The sequence below is a fragment of the Sinohyriopsis cumingii genome, chromosome 15, assembly GCF_028554795.1.
Source record: "Sinohyriopsis cumingii isolate HCF-2022 chromosome 15, ASM2855479v2, whole genome shotgun sequence".
Lineage (NCBI taxonomy): Eukaryota > Metazoa > Mollusca > Bivalvia > Unionida > Unionidae > Sinohyriopsis > Sinohyriopsis cumingii.
The window spans coordinates 121,487,811-121,510,658 of NC_142975.1; the positions used below are offsets into that span (position 1 = coordinate 121,487,811).

General features: G+C 34.0%; 1 protein-coding gene across 1 annotated transcript in view; it reads right to left on the reverse strand.

The window, feature by feature from the left end:
• Positions 1-22,848, reverse strand: part of LOC149782622 (ultra-long-chain fatty acid omega-hydroxylase-like) — a 46,069-nt gene that overhangs the window by 17,851 nt on the left and 5,370 nt on the right. The window contains exons 2-9 of the mRNA XM_089934103.1: positions 19,800-20,029; positions 19,004-19,205; positions 14,011-14,141; positions 13,112-13,227; positions 10,913-10,975; positions 10,090-10,213; positions 6,744-6,876; positions 1,833-1,956 (exon numbers count right to left, since the gene is read on the reverse strand). Coding sequence (XP_089790229.1) covers positions 1,833-1,956; positions 6,744-6,876; positions 10,090-10,213; positions 10,913-10,975; positions 13,112-13,227; positions 14,011-14,141; positions 19,004-19,205; positions 19,800-19,964 — 1,058 coding nt within the window. The 5' untranslated portion in view covers positions 19,965-20,029. The remainder of the gene's footprint in view (positions 1-1,832; positions 1,957-6,743; positions 6,877-10,089; positions 10,214-10,912; positions 10,976-13,111; positions 13,228-14,010; positions 14,142-19,003; positions 19,206-19,799; positions 20,030-22,848) is intronic.

The window sequence follows — 22,848 nt, forward strand, 5'->3', positions numbered from 1 at the left end:
AACTTGTATTTTTACATTAACAATAAACTCATTATCAAATTGCAATAAAAAATAAAGAATTTGAAATCTGTTATTAGTTAATGCGTGCAAACGCATATGTGTGTGTGTGAGAGAGATGAATCAAAATTTTGTCAGTGTACAAGACTGTATTTATTCAGGGTGGTTTTTATTTGTAGCATTTGCAAAGAGAAGAAGAAAAAAAGACTGTTACCTGACGATTGTGATAATCCTCATGTATTATGACCCTACAATATTCCATTACCAATAAACACCGCTAAATCAAAAATTCATTCTTGATTTAATTACAATGTACATTATCACAACAGCCACATAGCTATGCAGTGTTATTTACATGGTAATTAAACATGCTTAGCCTTTGTGTTATTCCAGTTGAAACCAGATTGAGTGCAAGAATGGACAGAAGAGGTCAAATCAGTGAGGCTGCCAGTAGGCTCTCTTTATGGAAATGAAAATTTGTCACTGTATTATTGAAGTCGTTGTCCATACAGCAGATGTTATAAGGACAAGCAATCATACGCATTACTTGTTATTCTAACTCGCCAATAAAGATAACAGTGGGGTATATCATAGAATAGATTTGCAATAAAATGTTAATTATATCAATGTCAAAACAGGACAAGTACTTAAAAGATAGTATATGTATATATAAGAATCAATTTAATGGAGTCAATAACTTTCATATTTACGATAAAAAATGACTAGGTTTTTATATTTTATGTCTGTATGACTATAATGAAACAATTAGACTATTTGACCAATGGTCTGTGGTCTTCACTTTAGTGTGTACTGAGAAGTAATTTTTGTTGGATAAGAAAACATCAAAGGTCTTCAAAACTAATTTTAAAATGCACATGGTGTTTTGTTACGGTGACGAACTTAATAAGGAGAACTAATTAGTGATAATATTTAAAGGTGTGGTCTGTGAAGTCCTTTGTCCATTTGTTAATAAACACCAGTAGATATTGTAATGACAAGAAGAGAGCTTATGCACATGGGCACCCACAGGATTATTTTGCATGGGGGGAGGCAGTCAGTCACTACCAGAAGAGTTAGTATAATAAGCAGTCTGAAACTAAAACTAATATTTACTAACGTTTTGAATGGAATTTTGTGACATATTTTCAGCTTCATTCTGCATTACTAAACTTGTCTGAGGGTCATGTGACCAATGTATGTCTGTCTGTCCTCCTTATCTACATGCATACATAAGTGCATTAATCCTTCCATACAATTTATATACAGCTATACGTACTTATATCCATACAATGATTAAAAGTACAGTATACTCTAAAAATTCATAAATTAGCCATAGTTTACTTACATTTGCAATTTTGTCAGGCTCATTTTTGATGGAGGCTGATGAAACTGTACTTTTATGTGAAAGTATCAAGATTTTCTTAAAAATGTCTACTGAAGTGGCTGACAGCACATGATACAAATAATTATTAAAAAATGCATATAATGTAAAACTGAAGAAGAAATTGCTTGCTGTATTTTCATTGACACACAATTTTACAACTAAATTTCCTGATATTGTTCAGAACATCTGCATCGCTTCTTAAAAGATATGTGTATCTCCCTAGGTAAAAATTATTGCCGCTTGTGTGAAATTTCTTAAACTTGTTGCATTTTGAGATCGGAATGCTGCAGATATTCTACAGATTATTTTCAAGACAGGTTTCCATTTGAAACTATTTTGTTTTTTAAGACATTACATTTCATCAATTTTTCATTTTATTAATGTAATCTTTTTACTATTTTACTTTCGAGGTGTAGAGACAAAAGTGACAAAAGAGACCATACTTTCTTACCAATCGAGAGATGTCTTTTCTCCCATGATACCTGTAATTTCTTCGTACACTTTCTCTTGTGCCACAGGGTATTTCCCAAGAGCATAAATTCCCCAGTAAATTGCTGAGCTCGTTGTGTCATGACCTATAAAATTGTAATAACAATGTACTTATTTATTTATAACAGCTGCTTATCAGAGGATAAATATAAAAACTGCAACCTAAAGAATCGTCAAATTAATGTGCTGTAAATTATTCTATTTGAGGCATAGAATAGATCTGTTACTTTGGATCTGAATGTCTCAAAATCTTTTTCATATATCAGCATGACAGAGTTTTCTTTTATTCAAATGCCTACAAAAAAAAAATATTTGATCAAGTATGCAAAAATTAGGCTTTAATAAATGTATGATTTGTTGAAATTGAGACCAAGGTCTGAGACTTATTCTTGTGCTTAAATAGCTGGATGCAGTATATTTTAACACATTTTATTGGTGTTCTATAGAACCTTCTGGTGGAAAGCGTTTTCATATATAGATATATATATACCCCTACATACACTATGCATGCACACACAAACACAGGCCACAACATGCTACAAGATGCATATGCATAAAGGTAATGGTTACAAACACTGTTTACATTTGTGCCCGACTCTGAAGAGATTGAATTAAAAAAAGGGTTCAGTGAACACTATACAGTCTGAAAAGATATTACAGGAATTCAAGATAAAAGTATTTCTTCTTTTTAGCCATGGAGTGTTGAAACCATCTCTAATATTTTTGATAACAAGATAGCAATTAGAAGATCTTCAAGATGGCTGCCGTATCGGCAATACTGGATTTCAGGTTGACAACGTTTAAATTAGGCTTAACTAGGCTTTATAAGATGTCTTTTAGCAAGCACCTTGTTAAATATGGCCATCCATACAAGTCAAATAGTTATAATCATAGTTACAATATGACCACTGTGGTGGGAATTTCACATGTCCTAACAGCAGCATTTTCATCTAAAACTAACTGCCAGAGTAAGATGTGAGAACCCCTTATCAAATGATTTGCTGTTGAGGAAGAGTACAGATAACACGATTTTCAAGGTGGCTGCTATGGAGGCCATATTCGATGATTGAGGAGCACCATTTTTATTCTGAACCAACTAGACCTAGGGATGAATGTGTGTGCAAAGCTTCTTGGCAATCCTCCAAGTAGTTTAGGAGAAGTAGCAATGACAAACTTGTGCTAATGGACAGTTGGAAAACAGATGATGGACAACAAGTGATCTCATAAGCTCTTCTGGTTTGTAACGAGTGGAGCTAAAAAGGCAAACCTCAAACATTTTTTAATTCCATATGAAAACCTTTTTTTCTACAGAAAGCTTTGATTCTGTACTCAACAGATGTAAAGAAATAATGCCACTTAAATAAAGACCTTTATGTTTATTAATTCATTGTCCATATTCTGAAAAGTCATATTATAGTACAATTTTGTAATATCCAAATTGTGCCATTAATTTAAATGAAATCCTCAAATATATTTGCAATAAATTTTGAAAAACTTTGAAAATGTCAACTTAAAGAGTAATTATGCGACTTAGCATTATCCCTCTAAAAACAAGACCAAAATATCAAAGTTTAAGAGCCTCCCCCATTTGAAAAACATCATAGTTTAATTCATTACCTTTCAACATAGCATGAGAACAGGAATGGCCTTAGCAAATGCAGGGCCCAATTTGAATCATTTTGGATGCCCCCCCCCACGGATTTATGCTATGGGCCCCTTGTGAGTACTGCATTTGGGAAAAAACTTTTAAACAAGTTTTATGTGACACTGAACTTAAAATTTTCTTTCATCGTTTTAAAATTACTTTTTCTCTATAGATATATTTTTTAAAATTTCTAATGTGTGGGGCCCCTATGAGTGCAGGGTCCGATTGGGCCAAATCCACCTAAAGCTGGCCCTGCATGACAAATTGGAGAAAATATGTTTATGAGTATTGTAAATATTGTCCTCCTTGTCTTGAAATCTGAACTAAATGCAATTCTTAAATATTCTCTTTTCTGCAATATTATCATACAAATAATTTGGGGAAGAAATATGTGTCTTTCACGATGTTCCTTATACTTCACTAATGATCATTACGATTACTAATTATATAAAACGAGTACAGTGAAAGGGCCCCCTCTGTTTAATAGTCCTCTCTGTTTATGACTGAAATATTTGATAAAAAAACATTTTTTTCTTTCAGTCACAGTAACCTTGATCTTTGACCTGATTATCGATAGGCTTCTTCCTTACCCTAAGCATATGGAAGGATGGACAACATAACATAACAGCTCTGCTTTTATTGAAGGTAATTAGAACTTAAATTAAGGATCATTTACATGTTGAGGTCATGAAGTAATGGCAACTGCTGCCGTCATATTAATGCCTAATAACTCCCTCCAAGGTATTGTATAAAACTGATTGTCATTAAGACAAGAGACATAGAATTATGTGGTAGCTTTAGTCAAAAGGACTTTAAGTGGTACCACATGGTAATGTAAGAAACAAATTCTACTTAGTTCACATATTTGATACTGATTAATATGCTGACCCATAGGACTTAGCCTGTGTTTTCATCATTGTAAAAGTAAGAATTTAGACTGCTAATGAAACCTGACTTTGCCTCTTTTCTTTAGTTTTGATATACTATCACCCTGGTGTAAAACTACCAATTTGTTCGGGGCCCTGAGTGGCCGAGTGGTCTAAAGCGCTCTCTGTTACGGATCACTGCCATCTCACCACTGCCTGCGGTGGTTCAAGTCTTGGATTCAGCCAATGTGGGTATGTGAGAAAACTTGCCAGTAGCTTCTTGTGGGTCAGTGGTTCTTTCCGGGGTTTTCCCGGGTTCTTCCTCCACCATTAATACTGGCCACCATGTATAGCCTATCATGTGCTGAAATATGGCATTAAACCCCACAACATCATCAACAACAACAACCAATCTGTTCTGTGTATGGTGTAGTCATCTGATAGCTAAACTTGTGTGAACATTCAAGAATTTTAAAATCTATACTGGTTATTTCACTGTGAATTACAAAGAACACCATATTAAGCATAATAAATGGCACCTTTTAGATTGAACAAGTTGATATATATTGAAAATCAGTCAGGATGAAAGTAAGAGTATTGATTTATTTCCTTCCTTCAATATTGTGATAATACTAAAAAATACCAGATATTCAAAATACTCCGCACTTCTGTGTTTTCAGCTCAATTTAAAAATTTCATTCACGAGTGTACAGAACATAATATTTTTGTTTATTGATTAATTATTGTAATTTATTTAGATCATAATATATTTCTTTTTATTGATTAATTAATTGATTAATTATGGCCATTTGTTTTGATAATTATTTAAAAAAATAATGATTAATTACTGTAGTTTGTTTAGATCATTATATATTTGTTTTTATTGATTGATTAATTACTGTAATTTGCTTAGATCATTACCTGACTAATTATTCTTATGCTCACTTACATGCCCACTTACTTAATACTTGCACAAAATCTTTAGACACTTAGTGACTGAAAAAATAGATCAATGAAAGTAAAATTATGAAATCTGTGACGTACTATAGCCCTTTACCTCACAAAGCATAGTCACAAAGTGCAGCGAGCTATAAATAGAACACCTATTACCTATTCCACTCCTTATGCATAGGCCTGCCTGTTAACTGTTAAGCAATGTAGTGTATGTTACGTTTAACAGCAATTTTAACCATTTTACATTTTTGGGACACATCTATTTTGTGTGGAAAAATTTAAGAGTAAAGTCTGATTGTTATAGCTGTGCAATTATTTTTCACAGAAGAATTTTTCATGTGCTTTACGATCTTGAGAGAACTCGTTCACCGTCAAGTCAGTGAGACAGCATGACCAAATGTAGCTGCCATTTCTCATACTCGAAATTTACAAGTTTTTTGTCCGCATCTACATCACTAAGTCATCTGAATTTGATAATTTATAAAAACTAATTGCTGCCTACATTGATATAAGAGCCTTTACCTAAGTTATTGAAGCTTTCATAGTTGTGATTCTAATCGTGAAAACTTCGTAAGTACTGAATGAAATCCGTGACCTCCATTTTGCAGAGTGAAGATTATGAACCAGTTACTTTAAATAGCAGATATCGACCAGAGCATAAACAGTGACCACGTGATCTGACATAATTGTCATTTGCAGAAATGAATGTAGTATTTAATAGGGGGTTTTCCCCAAAGGTGGCGCTATGAAAACTGGCTTAAAATGGCTGCTGTTTACAGCAGACATCAAAAGGCGCTTCCATGCAAATGGAGTAGAGACGTCCAAAGGTGCTTGCATGAGGTAAAGGGATAGCTAACTTGAATGATAAATCTAACATTTTCCATGAAAAAAATCTCTTTTATAAAAGTTTTGATGAAATTAGTTAAACAATTCAAATTTAGAACTATGATATAACAATTCTGGAGAAAAACATTCATACTTGAATTACTGCCCCGAGTTACAAAAAGAACTAATCAAACAAAACTTTTTCAGGAAAAGTGTAAAATATAACAATCAAACTTTAGGGTAACCAGTTCATCATATATTGTTTTACACTGATGCACTGTTAACTTCAATACTTGTGCAAATAAATTATATTTACAGTAAATGTGTATGAATACAGTTTCTTTTGATAGCACCCAACCATATCAGTACCACTATGGCAGAATGACACATAATACGAATATGGCTGTCACCTTTAAAACTGTAAATGGAAGGTCTATAAAGGGCAATCAATGGACCTGTTTTTGCCATTCTTTAAAAGAAAAAAGTATCAGCAATAATTTGGCCGATGATTTTTTTCTGTTTGGGATAAATACGACAAGTTACATCTTGCTCAATATGCCACCATATGTTAAATGGAAATTGCCTGCAAACATGAAGGTGTCCACTTCCTGTCTTATCTCTTCATCGGTCAGTCCCTGTCCATTTTCATCACGTGCAGTCAACAAAATATCCAGGAAGTCCAAACGTCTTTTCTTCACTTGATCTGGATTCTTGGCCTGCGAGAAGATCATGTTAAGTCAGACAGAAATGATTTTAGGTAACTGTATAACTTTGACATCCAATGGCATTCAGTGATGATAAATTTAATTCATTGTTTTAAAAACAACCTAACAATCTCAGCTGCTTGTCCTGTCGTTTCAGGCTTTGAAATGAGCCAATTAATATTTTTATGGATATGATGGGTCAAAGCAATATTACAACCCCATCATTAAAAGATCAACATTTCTTGGCAAATATCTGAGTCAGCATCTGCACCATCCTTAAATTGTGAACTTTTAAAGTTTCTTCACCTTCACATAACAAATCACTATAAACAAATTGTACTCTTCAAGTTTCTGTATATCTCTTAACCATGTCCAAAAGTGTTTAGTTCCAATTTGGATCTTTATTCATATTTACATTGCTAGATTAATTTGGGGTGCAGGAGGCACTTCCCCTGCCAAGTGTTCCCTTTACCCTCATTTATGCTTCTGAGACACCCAAATGCTTAATTTGACTCCAAGTTTTGATACCAAAGTTTGGTTTTTACTCAGTCTGACCCCAACTTTTTACACCATGGAGATTTTTAACTCTCAGTCTTGCACCCTTAGGGAATACACTGCCTGCCCCACACCCACACCCTAGTTACAGAGGTCCAGTCTGGTTGCCATGGATAAAATACTGTGTTTAATTAAACCATATAACGGTCTGAACTGTCTAATACTTAACCTAACAAAACTATAATAATTATACACATATAACGGCGAGTTCAGTGACAGCTTTCAGGGTGTATTTGTAGATATGTATCTTTCACGCAAATGGCTACAAAGCTGAAATGACCCTAGGACCCCCAAATCCATAATCCGCCCTTGAATTATTTGTTCCAAGACTGAATGTATCAAATATCAAATTTGGTTAAACATTCCATATACCTGTGAAATGTTTCCATATTTCTGAACTTTAAAAACTCACAAATTACAAAATATGAATATTTGGAATGTTCACTGCAAAATTTCAGCCAAACTTAAGAACATGTTCTCTGCCAACAGATATCATACTGATATCACAACCATCTTTCAATCTAATAAAACTTGAGATATGCATAAAATGGCAGATGTTATTGGCACCATTATGAGTTCAGGTTTTGTTGGTCATTTGATTCACGAATCAAGTGACAGAGTTCATATTTTCAAAAGTGAAGACACCATTTGGTGAACTTCAATGCTAACTATATCAGTCCATTATCGACTTTCCCTAACACGATCTACAAGCTGAAAATCAATGGCAAGTATAAATATTCAGAACAGAAACTTTCGAAGGTCACCAGATCATGACTTTTTACATGTGTGTGTGTGTGTGTGTGTAATAGCATTTAACAGCACAATAATGGCTATATGGTGCAAATAAAAGGTAATGTTCTAAACCTTTCCAAAAAAATTTAAATATGAAGTACAATAATGAAAACTTTGTTATAATTCTTTAAAAGATACATAATACAAAAAAGGGGAAAATATTTAAAAGCCTTAAAACACATGGATATAATTTTTATATAAGCTGCATTCCCTTAAAAGTCCAAGATTTACTTGTGTGGTACATCACCCTAAAATGTTATCACTGAATTCGCATCAAAATACTTCTACATCAAAGTGTGGCCTTATGCCGAAGCTCACTTGTAATCAGACAAACTGTCAAAAACCATCTTTGAAAATGTCACTGCTTAATGTTACCTCCTGTAATTAATAGCTGAAAAAATACACGAAACTAATTTAACTGTTCTGACATGGCACTGAAAATTTCATTTATAAATAAATATAAAACAAAATCTTAAAAGCAAAATGATAATACAGAATATTTGCTAAGGGAAAATATTTCTGATTCAATCTGAAATGTTATCTTCATGCCATCGTCTCCTCTGCAAATAACTAAATTCAATGAAAATTTGGTAAAGTTCATCTTCTAAAGCTTTGAACATTCTCCTGCTGATAGTTCATCCTTAGCCTCTCCTTCAAATACAAAATACTCTCCCCCACCCAACCCCAACCCCCACAAGAGTCATCACAGAAACAAAACATCACTAATCATATTTGGTATCAATCTTACATTACTTTTAATACTGCCTTCTGATGCAAAAAACAGAAGAAAGAAGAACAATAATTTGAGACAATTCGTGTCTCATTTTGAAGAAGCTGGCTATCACAGAAATAGGTAGTTCATTGTAATATGAATTAATATACCAAGCAAGCTGTCAGAACTACAACAAACTTCATGATAATATCTGTGGACAGCATTAAAAATTTCTTATTCCCTTTTCATGGGGCAGATTCAGGAATATCATTTAGGAGCATCATGAACATGAAGGGAAGGAATCTGTGGGATGGAACCCAGGTGGCAGTGATCATGAGGGCAAGGGATCTGTGTGATGGAACTGAGGAGGCAGTGATCATGAAGGCAAGGGATCTGTGGGATGGAACCCAGGTGGCGGTGATCATGAGGGCAAGGGATCTGTGTGATGGAACCGAGGAGGCAGTGATCATGAAGGCAAGGAATCTGTGGGATGGAACCCAGGTGGCGGTGATCATGAGGGCAAGGGATCTGTGGGATGGAACCGAGGAGGCAGTAATCATAAAGGCAAGGGATCTGTGGGATGGAACCCAGGAGGCGGTGATCATGAAGTCAAAGGATCTGTGGCATGGAACCCAGATAGCAGTGATCATGAGGGCAAGGGATCTGTGGGATGGAACCCAGGTGGCAGTGATCATGAGGGCAAGGGATCTGTGGGATGGAACCCCCTAGGAGGCAGTGATCATGAGGGCAAGGGATCTGTGGGATGGAACCCCTTAGGAGGCGGTGATCACGAGGGCAAAGATCCAAGAAGCTCTTGCATTTCCAAGGTACATTTTTAACCAGCTAGCTGCAAGAAAAACTTACTTAGGAAACATTTCAGAAGTTTTGTGCTCATTTTTTAACCGAGTTCGCTGACTCTCCCCATCCTCAAGCCACATATATACCTTCCCCCAGCTTTTAACCATTATCATACAATGAGCAAGAGTTAAGTCAGCTTGACCTATGATAAATTTGGTGTCACACTTTTCTGATGTAAGCTGATGTACTGAAGAAAAAAAATTAATCTCAAAGAAGTAAAATCTAATCTTCTAATCTACATAGGTATATGACAGTAAGGAAATTATTTAATGATCTTTCATTACTGAAGAACCAGTTCAAATAATTACCAGCGCATTTCTGCGAGCTCCTATTATCTTCATTGCAAATTCATGGACGTAGACACATAACTCTAGGAACTTCTTCCCATTTTTTGTCCGGTAATACACAAAGTCAGGATACACAAACGGGTTCCTATAATAACAATAGTAATAATAATAATAACAATAATAATAATAACCAGAGCAACTGCAATGGCTGCTGAATGCAAATCCTCATGTTCTTTATTGCACATTCAAATTCCTTTCCATTACTTTCCTTTATACTCATACACCCCACAACCAGCTAACACCCATCCCAGACATGAACACAATGATCATACTACTAAATCTGTTAGATATATGAAGTGTCATACTGCTATGACTGTGTTTATAATGTCTAGTCAGAAACGTTTTGAAAATGCCATTGTAACTGTAATTGTTTACATATGATATTTAAGCCCCTCCCAGGGCCTCAGCTATGTTAACCAAAGATGAGCCCATCACCGCTTACAGATGGTTAGCATAAAGGAAATAAAATTATAAAGGTTTGGAGATGTGGTAATGGACAGACAAACATACAAATATAGGATATCATTATCTCCTCCACTATACTGCAGGAATAGCAACAATAATAATTAGGAACATAATAATTCTTTATCAACTCCAAATGCAGAAAATGTTGAGCAACTTCTTTACTTCTTTGTGTGTTTGGTTTGTTTTTAAATCACTGCATTGAGGACTAGACTCAATGAAATTGATAAAATGCTGCAGAAAATTACCAAGCATGGGAAAAGAACCTGCCATTATTGTCTACACAATACTAAGTTTGGGAAAAATATATTGGATTACTTACATAAATCTCTCTATCACAAGAACTGATAGCGTTTTCACTGCAGATACGTAAGGATGGTCATCACTACAATATATAGGAACATAATCTGTCACAAATGCCTCTACAATATACAGGAACATAATCTGTCACAAATGCCTCTACAATATACAGGAACATAATCTGTCACAAATGCACTACAATATATAGGAACATAATCTGTCACAAATGCACTACAATATATAGGAACATCATCTGTCACAAATGCACTACAATATATAGGAACATAATCTGTCACAAATGCACTACAATATATAGGAACATAATCTGTCACAAATGCACTACAATATAAAGGAACATTTTGCAGACATGACAGTTCTTCCTATTTCATCTGGAGTCTCTTGATTATGTACAGAAAACGCAATAGCACAGAGCACAATCCTCCTCATTAAAACATAATACCATAGATAAATCTTTTCAAGTTGTTCTGGGTCAACAGGAAGTAACAGAGCAACTGTCATATAGACAAATCGAAATATCTTGGTTTTTCATATTTGCAAGTCATTCTGAGTCAATAGGAATTAAGACGACAAAATTTAAATATCACTGTCTTTATATTTTCTGAGTTGACAGGAAGTAACTGGATATCTGTTATAGACTAACCAAAATATCTTGCTTCTTTTATATTTCCCGAGAAAATACACCAAAAAATGCTTAAAAGAAAGATTCCAGTAATAATTCTCTTCAATCACTAGATGGAAAGAAAAAAATTATGTGTAAATTTATTTCTGCGTTGACAATGCAATCTAGGCATTTAACGAAAAAAATAAAGGTGACCAATACGCATTCTGTGTTATTTGCAACTTCTGCATATTTCATGGAAGGAAAAACCATGCTGAAAAACACTGCAAGAATTCCACTCATATAACTAATGATAAATTGGTAGGGTCAGCAACAAAACTTACCATATTACTTTCATTGAGAGATGATAATTTAAACTTATATATACAATAATAATATTGTTTTCTGAAAAAGAAACAAAAAAAAAAAAAAAAAAAGAATGAGGTCATAAATAGATTATAATGGATGGGGCACACGTGTGTGATAATCCCACTTTACAAACCCAGTCTCCCACTTTAAATGAACAAATTCCCAGGGGGCCCCGAGTGGCCAAGTGGTCTAAAGCACTCTCCGTTACAGATCACTGCCATCTCACCTCTGTCTGCGTAGGTTCAAGTCTCGGATCTGGCCAATGTGGGTATGTGAGAAAGCTTTCCAGTAGCTTCTCGAGGGTTGGTGGTTCTTTCCGGGGGTTTTCCCAGTTCTTCCTCCACCATTAATACTGGCCGCCATGTATAGCCTATCGTGTGCTGAAAAATGACGTTAAACCCTACAACAACAACAACAACAACAAATTCCCGGTTTCATTATGATACAAGTTGGCATGTCTGACATGATGTGGCATAAATATAAAGTAATTTTAATATTTTAAGGAACACAATTTGTCATAAATACAAAGTAATTTTAATATTTTAAGGAACATAATCTGTCATAAATACAAAGTAATGTTACTATTTAAAGGAACATGATCTGTCATAAATACAAGTAATGTTGCTATTTAAAGGAACAATGATCTATCATAAATACAAAGAAATTATTAGATATACAACATTTGTGCCAAAAACATCTTTGTCTCATACTGTGTTAATATACATATAATAAATTGGCTAGAAAACTCATCCACAGGTTATTATTCCATAAGATATGCCTGATCACAAAAAATTCAACTGTCAAAAAAGTCACTTAAGGGTCAATTATTTGACTTTTTGGTTCTTTTTTTACCATATTTAAAATGAATTTGCTTCCTTTGAAGTAAAATCTGATGTGTGACCTAACATAAATTCTTGGACCATGGTAGCACATTTGGTGGGGCATCAGATTTGCAATACATGCATCACAAGTTTGATGCCCACTCAGGCCAACAAGGCATTTCCTTGGGAAAGACATTTTTTAGCTCTCATTTCCTCAGCGTAATATAGCCAATAATGTTTTAAAAGTGCCCTTACAAACAAAATTTAAAAATTTATCCTTGAAATGTGTGGAAGCAAGTGATTTTAAAAGGAAATAAATAAAATAAAAAGCAGGAGGCCAACTGTTACAAATATAATGGTAAGTATGAGATTAATTTTAGAAAGTCCCATTCTGAGTTTATTTAAATTTTACCCTTTATCCTGAACATTTCCTTCATAGGAAAGAGCACAGCGAAGTAACGTAGCAAGTGTCACATGACTACATATCTCGATGCTTTGCCCTGTTTTACAAGCACTTGCAAGATTGGTCTAAAATAAAAACAAAAGCAATAAAATGTAAGTTTGTTTACCACCGATATTGCAACAAAACTTTGCTGAAATAATGTTAGAATGCATTTCTTATTGCAAAAAGGCTCAAATCTGAGATGATTTTCAAATGAAACGGTACTTTTTAGCCTGTTTCATTAATATACAACAGCGTTACTAGTTTCCTAGTGAGTCTATTGTTCAATCACTCCATGTCTAAAGCTGTTGTTTATAATGCTGCTGTTTACGTTTTGTCTAAATTAAATTTCTTATCAATCACACGTATACCAGAATCTGCTAACCATACAGGGTATACATTCCATCCATGCACACACAGACACACAAATACACACTCATGGAGAGAGAGAGAGAGAGAGAGAGAGAGAGAGAGAGAGAGAGAGTTATGAATTTTCCAAATCACTACTGATTTTTTTTTTCTCATATCTTAAGCAAAAAGGTCACATGACCTGACAAGTTGAAAAAAGTGTCCTTACTCTTTTCAGAATAACAAAATGTATGATGGGCATTTACTCTGCTTCTTATAACATCGCCCATCATTATTTTTGCTAAAAACAAGTCTGGAAAAGGCTCAATTAAGTTGTTCACTTTGAAAAAGACTGATGAAATAAATATTGCATAATGAAAAAGTAAACAAAGTACATGATGTGAAGGAGGATGAGAAACTTCGCAATATTCATCAATATCACCATCACAACCATCATTATCATCATTATCATTACCATCCTCATAATCATCAATCACCACAGACTAACTTTTTTCCGTTACCAGTAAGATATCCGCCACTTGGTTGTATTCGGTTACATAAGGCCGTAGAATGTCAAAATGGAAGGCAGGAGTCAGTAAACGTCTGTTCCGCTCCCACTGTGGACCTCCCATAATTGTTATAAGTCCATTGCCTTAAAAATGAAAACAGATAAGGAAATTACAAGCAAAACATACATTGTTTCAAGATCAGAAACTAATTTGTACTCAAACATTTCCACAATTCTAGCTGAATAAAATTACTGTTACCTGGCAAAATAACTATAGCTATGAGACCTAACAAGGTATTGCCCTTCTTAAGAAGCATGTACGTCTGTTTGTTATCCAAATTCAAAGCAAGCCATCAAAAGTCGATATGAAGATGTGGAAATATTCATAACCATGGCAGTTGGTTACAACAAGCGTTTAAATTTATCTACCTTCAGGCTGAGTTTGCATCATATTTTTTCCCTTAGCCAAATTTTTGGATATATGTGTATGTGTCTCATGAATATAATAATGTTCAAATAAATATTTATCTATTGGAAAAATATTTCATATATGCAATGTCGGTGATTGGAATACACATTACATCCGAAATTTAATAAAGTAAAAAAAATTATATATATTCAAGTTATGATCATTAACTTTTGATGGCTCACCTAAGAAAAAATACTTTTTGTCCTTCCAGTATTGATTGAACAGAATGATAACCATAAGTTTTAATATTGTTTGATATAAATATTGTTTCTTCTTCTTCCTGCAACAGCAATAAGCATTGATGTGTCTGCATATAATTACTGCATTGATATTAATGTCTGTATATAAATACTGCATTGATATTAATGTCTGTATATAATTACTGAATTGATATTAATGTCTGTATATAATTACTGAATTGATATTAATGTCTGTATATAATTACTGAATTGATATTAATGTCTGTATATAAATACTGCATTGATATTAATGCCTGTATATAATTATTGAATTGATATTAATGTCTGTATATAATTATTACATAGATATTAATGTCTGTATATATTTACTGAATTGATATCAATGTCTGATTATAATTATTACATAGATATCAGTGTCTATATAATTACTGCATTGAAAATAATTTCTTTATATATGTAATTACTGCACTGATATTAATGTTTGTATATAATTACTGAATCGATATTAATGTCTGTATATAATTACTGAATCGATATTAATGTCTGTATATAATTACTGAATCGATATTAATGTCTGTATATAATTATTACATAGATATTAATGTCTATATAATTACTGAATTGATATTAATGTCTTTATATAATTATTACATAGATATAAATGTCTGTATATAATTACTGCACTGAAAATAATTTCTTTATATATGTAATTACTGCACTGATATTAATGTCTGTATATAATTACTGCATTGATATTAATGTCTGTATTTAATTATTGCATTGATATTAATGCATGTATATAATTATTACATAGAAGTTAATGTCTGTATATAATTACTGCAGTGATATTAATGTCGGTATATAATTATTACATGGCTATTAATGTCTGTATATAATTACTGCATTGAAAATAATTTTTTTAATATAATTACTGCATTTATATTAATGTCTGTATATAATTACTACTTTGAAAGTAATTATGTAATTATCACACTGATATTAATCTCTGTATATAAGTACTGCACTAGATGAAGTTACAGATTGGGATATAAAATATAAACAAATATGAAAAGCACATTCTCTGTAAAATCAAACTTACAAATTTACTTTTCAACTTCTAGCTGAATAACATTATTACAGCTTACTTTGCAAAGCAACCATGTAGTAGAGGTCAGACTGGATATTGTTCATGTTTACATGGAGAACCAACCTTATAGTATAAAGATCAGAGTAGACATTATTTAAGTTTATGTGGGGAACCAACTCTATAGTAGAAATCAGAGTAGACGTTATTCAAGTTTATGTGGTGAACCATCTCTGTAGTAGAAATCAGAGTAGATATTATTAAGTTTATGTGGCAAACCATCTCTATAGTAAAAATCAGAGAAGATATTATTCAAGTTTGTGACAAACCAATTCTATAGCAGAAATCAGAGTAGACATTATTCAAGTTTATGTGGTGAATCAATATTATGGTAGAAATTAGAGTAAACGTTATTCAAGAGTACGTGGCAAAACCAACTCTATAGTAGAAATCAGACAAGACATTATTCAAGTGTAAGTGGCAAACCAACTCTATAGTAGAAAACAGACAAGACATTATTCAGATTTACATGGAAAAGCAAATAAAGTAGAGACCAGACAACACATTATTCAAGTTTATACATAGAACCAACTCTATAGTGGAAATCAGACTAGACATTATTCAAGTTTACGTGGCGAACTATCGATATAGTAGAGGTCAGATTAGACATTACTCAAGTTTACATTAAGAACCAATCATATTTAAAGATAAGACAAGAAATTATTAAAGTTTACATTGACCATAGTGCAGGTCAGACTAAACTTTAGATGGAGAACCAAATGTACATGAAGACCAGACATGGAAGATCTCCAATTGGTAATGATCTAATACTGAAGTTATGAAATGAGTTAACCTTGCTCTGTTTATGAGATAGTTCTTATTTTAGTAGGAATAGTTTGGATAGAAAGAAAAATGATGAATTCTGGCATACATTAAATTTTGGTTTAGATGCTGTACATTTCAATTCTTGCTCATGATAAAATAGTCCAAGGCATTAGTTGAAACAATAATGCACAATCTGATAACCAATAACATTTAGAAGCAGACTTTAGTTGTTTTTTTAAATTATAATTCCAAGAGAAACTGTCCTTCTAAATAAATTGATTATTTAACATGGACATCAATTTTAACACTTGATCTCCAATTAAAGTTTCCGTGTCATGGCATATAACTCACACACTTGCTTCGAGTACTTGATATGTCATATACATGGCTTTCGACGACAGTTCACACTTTTTACAGTGTTTCCACCTAAAGTGTGTTGATTCCACTAAAGTAGCATTCCAGTTGTTGGATATTCATGTGAAAGGATGGTTGTTACTTGATGCAGAAATTTTACTAAATCCAGATTATAAAGGTATTACTGTTGAGTGCATAATAGTGAACCAAGATTTAATGTACTGTGACCAGATACTTGAATTATTTATTCTGGAAGAACACTGCAGTTGGATAACTTGCTTTTATTTGGGAGACTGGCACAGAACGACATTCCTTTTAAAAGAGATGTGAGTTTACTTACTCCTATAAACTGACATTTAAACCATTCTTGTCATGGAGTTAGGGTGCATTGTACCCATGTTCTAGTTTTACATTTGGACCTCCAGCCCTCTATTCATTGACCGATACTCTTAATTTCATTTGTAAATGAGCCCCCGTGGGATAAATTGGTGATATTTGGACAGAAGTAACCATGTCTTCCAAATAAAAATAGGGCCATCAGTTGTAAAGATGGCCATAAAAATGTTGATAGTAATACTAAAGAAGAAAAGATTACAGAAGGTAGAACAAGAAAATTCTCAAAGTTGCAGCCAATGAGTAATGAGAATACTGTACAAGAATGTCATGGGCTTATTTGGACCAATCAGACTCACAAAAAGTGATATGCTAACAAGCTGACATATCAAAAGTATTAAAATGCAAACAATGTGTGTGTGTGTGTGCATGTGTGTGCATGATTTGGATATTTAATTTAGCTTTAACAATTTTTCAGTCATATCACTACAATGTCTGTAGTGTGTCAGTTTATAGTGATGTTTAGCACTGGGGCATCATGCCACAGACATACAGCATGATGTCTCACCCAGTGACATTATCCCAACACCAGGCTGACCAGTCCTAACACTAACCTCTTAATGCTGAGCGCCTAGTGAGGCAGCTGTTAGTACCGTTTTTATGAGTCTTTGGTATGACTTGGCTGGGGTTCAAACCCACGACCTTCCACATCCGAAGCAGACACTCTAAGCACTAGGCCACCAGAGCGGTCTGTATGTAAGTGTATGAACTATGTGATAATAGATGTCACTAAAGTGTACATGGAGAATCAACTATATGATAGATATTAGACTAGGTGTTGTTTTTCAAGATACAAGTGATTCCTGGTATTTCATGTTTTATTTGGGGGGAGTCTTCTTTTTACCCCCATCCTTTCAGAACCTGTAACATTCCATCAGATGTCTACACCACCTAGTTCAAGATGGAAGAGTCAACAAGCTAAAAGGAAGACATTCATACTAAAAAATTCCAAGTCATTCCAAGATATTATAAGCATTTGTGTTGGGACTGACACTGAGACAAGGATATCAATCTAGTGATTCCATTATATTTTATGTTTTGTTTAGCAGGGCTCATCAGAGCAAAGGACAAATGCATAACTTTAACAGGTGGGGCCCGCATAGGGCAGTGGTCTAAGGTGCTTGCCTTTACATCACATTCACATATCTCACCTCTGTCTGTATGAATTCGAGTCATGGTTCTACTAACATGGGAATGAGAGAAAGCTTGTCAGTGTTTCTTCTGAAGTCTTTGGGGTTCTTCCTCCACCAAATATATTGTCCGCTGGAGATCGCCTATAATGTACTGAAAAATGGCGTTAAACTCCAAAAAATCAATCCTTGTCTCAATGAATCTTCCACAAGACAAAAAATTTAAATCCTCGCTTGTCTTTGTGCCATTCATTCTCACCCATTTGCTTATCCATTTATTTATAAACGAGTCATATAATTTATTTTTATATACATGTAGTTTGTAATGGTTGATGTGCAATATACATAATTGTTTATAAAACAGATGTCATTAATCTCTCAAACTAAGGTATATCAATTACATATATGGTATTCTGCTGAAACCTGTTAGCATGTGCTTCTCATGAGGAGACAGAGACAAAATACCCGAGATAATGGACTCATAATAAGAGCAGTAAGAATTGCAATTTCACTAATGTGGGTGAGGAAAGCTATGTCAACGTTGTTCTTACCCAACCATGGCTCCAGAATTGTGTATGCGCCACCAACCCCCTTGGTCTTTGAGGTGGAGGATTTCAAAATGGCCTTTATGGTGTCAGGGTGTTCTACGCTGTAGACCGGATAAAGGAATAACACCCACAGCACATGCCATTTGGCGCCAGTCCTCTGCACATCCTCCATCAGCCATCTGTGATAATCACCTACCTCCTTCATCTGGTGAAATACAAATAGATGTGATTCAGCAGTCATTGTCATTGTTGTTGTTGTTGATGTTGTTCAAAATGTATGCTTCATACCATTTATTATCTGTTGCATTATCAATGTCAGTGATAAAGAATAAAACATTACAGATCAAACAAAAACTCGAGTTGTCTAACCACCTGTAATCTTATGCATCACGAGATTCTTGATGGTCAGCTTTGACCTTCGAAGACCACAGCTGGAACAATTAATACTCCTGGGATCATCAATTAATTGGAAAATAAATGTTTTGCATAAAAGCATACAACAATTTCTCATAACTGAATTTCCTTCATCCTTTTTCATGACAAGTCATGATTTCATATTTTATTTTTTATATAATTTTTTGCTTCACTTTGATTGGATTTAGTGAAAATGATTCTATTATGACCAGTTTGATTACAGTTTACAATTCTGAATCCTTTCAGAACTTTAATGTTTGAATAACAAATTCAAGGTTATGACATTGGTGACTTCATAATGCATCATGCCTAAGAATGAAAGATTGAACAAACATAAGGGATAATAACTCTGAGTCCACCCAACAGGATTTGTTTAAAAACTCACCATAAAGAAGTCTCCCCATACTGGATGATGGTACTTAAGTTTTGGAATGTGCCTGGTTACATCTAGCACGTGCTTGTACTCAGTTAGAACTCGGATGAATTTCCACAGCAGTACCACTATAAACCCATACAGCAGAGCAGTGACAAGGGAGACAACTTCTACCATTATGTCCAGTGGAAGGAGGAATAAAGTTCTTCACAGGTATAGGTTCTTAAAACTTTAGTTATATTCTGTCAAAGTTAAAACAGAAAATAAGTTTCAGACATATTATCTACAGAATTAAATTCAACACAAATCAATGTTGACTGATAGACAAATAAATGACTAGTATAAGCAAAGTTTAATGACGTTTGTAAAATGAAAAATTATAAATTCAAATATGCTGAAAATGATGGCACGACATAATAAACAGCTAAACATTTAAACATTTAGAATTAGGTTCATGTCACTAATTTAACTCACCCTGAAAAGTTGTCAAAGTTAAAAAATATCTTTCGGAACAATACTCTATTGCAGTGTTAGGAGACCTGGACATTTTCTAAATTTATATAATAAATAAAATTATTTTTAAAAGAAAAGGGTTGTCATAGATTGTCATTTTTGTAATTTGTTGTGGATAATTTACTGCATGGCACTGTTTTAAATTTACAATATATTTTTACTAGTTCAAACCATAAAGCAATTAATTTGTTTTATTAGGTCAAACCTGACAGCAATTAATTTGTTTTTATTAGTTCAACCCTGACAGAAATTAATTTGATTTTACTAGTTCAACCCCAAAAGCAATTTTTTTTACTGGTTCAACCCCTACAGCCATTAATTTCCTTTTACTAGTTCAAGCCATAGTGAAATGGACTATTGACCAACCATATGACCACTCAGCAATAGGTATTCATACATCACAAGGTAAAACTAAGAACTGCAAACATGCCAGTACATTCTGTATGTGGCATATGCAACAATGAGTCTGTGCATTTTATTATTTGTTACTCATTCACCTCAACCTAATTTTACATGCATTACTTATTTAACCTGACTTAACATTCATTTCATGCATGTTGCTTATTTGCCCTGACTTAATGTTTGTGTTATACCTGTCACAAATTCAGTGAGACCTAGCATTCATTTAATCCTTTCCACATATTCACCTGGACTCAACATCATTTTATACTTAACTTAAGAGGTTGCGTCTTTGCTATGGTTAGTTCATGATCATTAATAATTTCCCTTGCTCAGAACATAAATATCTCAAGAGTTCAAAATGTTCAGCAAAACCACAGTGCCTTCATCAACTAACAACTTGCCCTTGTGAAGGACAAAACTGAAAATGTTAAAAAAATGTGGTTTGGTTTATTATATCAAATGTAATGACTGTGAGAAAGATTGCATCAGTGATACAGACAGAGTGTAGGAAACCAGGATTAAGGAACACATCAGTAGACAGTCATCAGTCATATATGAACATTGTGGCAATATGGGACATTCCATCATCACAATCAAACCAAGGTGATCACATCAGAGAACAATATATGGAAAAGGAAGGCAATGGAGGTGATTGAAATATGACAGCAAAGGCCAACACCAAACCGGGACAAAGCACAGGTGCTCGACATGAGCTTGATGTTGAAAAGAAGCAATAATCTGAAGGAAGAAGAATCTACCGAGTGACAAAATTACCTCTGATTACCCCTATGTCCCATTCTAACATAGGACTCAGTCTATCATACTATAAAAGAGTCAGTGAATAATAACTTGAATAAATAAATCTACCCAAACAAGGCTATATACCCCTCTACATCACCTAGGTAGCAATCACCTTTTTCTGAAAATATTCTGTCACTTCTTTTAATCTTATGAAGATACTTTATTCCAGACAAAATGCTTTGAATAATACTCACTACAACTTTATGTATATTGTTTTAAATTATAAAAATTATCATAATTCAGACATCTAGCATGTTGTCTGTTAAAGCTTTAGAGACATGTCATTTTATACATTTCTCCAAACCTAATTTTAAAATAAAAGAATGCCTGGAAACAAATTAATCTGTATTTACTGATGCTTTCACTAAACATACTTTTCAAAACATTTTGCTAAAATACCACATTTTGAAAATAAATTCTTCTTACATGAATCCCCAGTTCTTGTAAGATTTATAAACTTACCACATCTATATCCTACAATCTTAAAGAAGCCATTATTTAAGTATTTCATTTTCATCTTCTAGGTGATGCACATGTATGTCCTGTCCTCTACTTTGTCTACACAAGATTTTTTTTCAAACGCATTTTATAATATAAATTTTTCAGCACCATAAATATCAAGTTAACAAGGTCAATAACATCTGTGATGAAACATAAAACTGCTGAAAGATGGTCTTATTTCCTGTACCACATCTGGACCATATCCATCCTTTCGATCAGCAGGGTTTCAGCTGTAGATGGATAGCCTGGCACATAAATATTTACATGCATAACTCTATCACAGCCTCTTACAACTGAATAGGAGTAGTGGTAATATCCTCCACAACTGCCCATTGAGATCACCCATCAGGGTCTAGCATCTGGTATTAAATGGCATAACTGCCCATTGAGATCACCCATCAGGGTCTAGCATCTGGTATTAAATGGCATAACTGCCCATTGAGATCACCCATCAGGGTCTAGCATCTGGTATTAAATGGCACATTTGCCCATGGAGAATAACCCATTTTAGGGTCTGGCATCTGGTATTAAATGGCACAAATGCCCATGATGATCACCCATTAGGGTCTGCCATCTGGTATTAAATGGCACATTTGCCCATGGAGAATCACCCATTTTAGGGTCTGGCATCTGGTATTAAATGGCACAAATGCCCATGGTGATCACCCATTAGGGTCTGCCATCTGGTACTAAACGGCACTACTGCCCATGGATACCACCCATTTTAGGGACGGGCATCTGGTACTAAATGGCACAACTGCCCATGGAGATCACACATTAGGGTCTTCCATCTAGTATTAAATGGCACAACTGCCCACAGAGATCACCCATTAGGGTCTGGCAT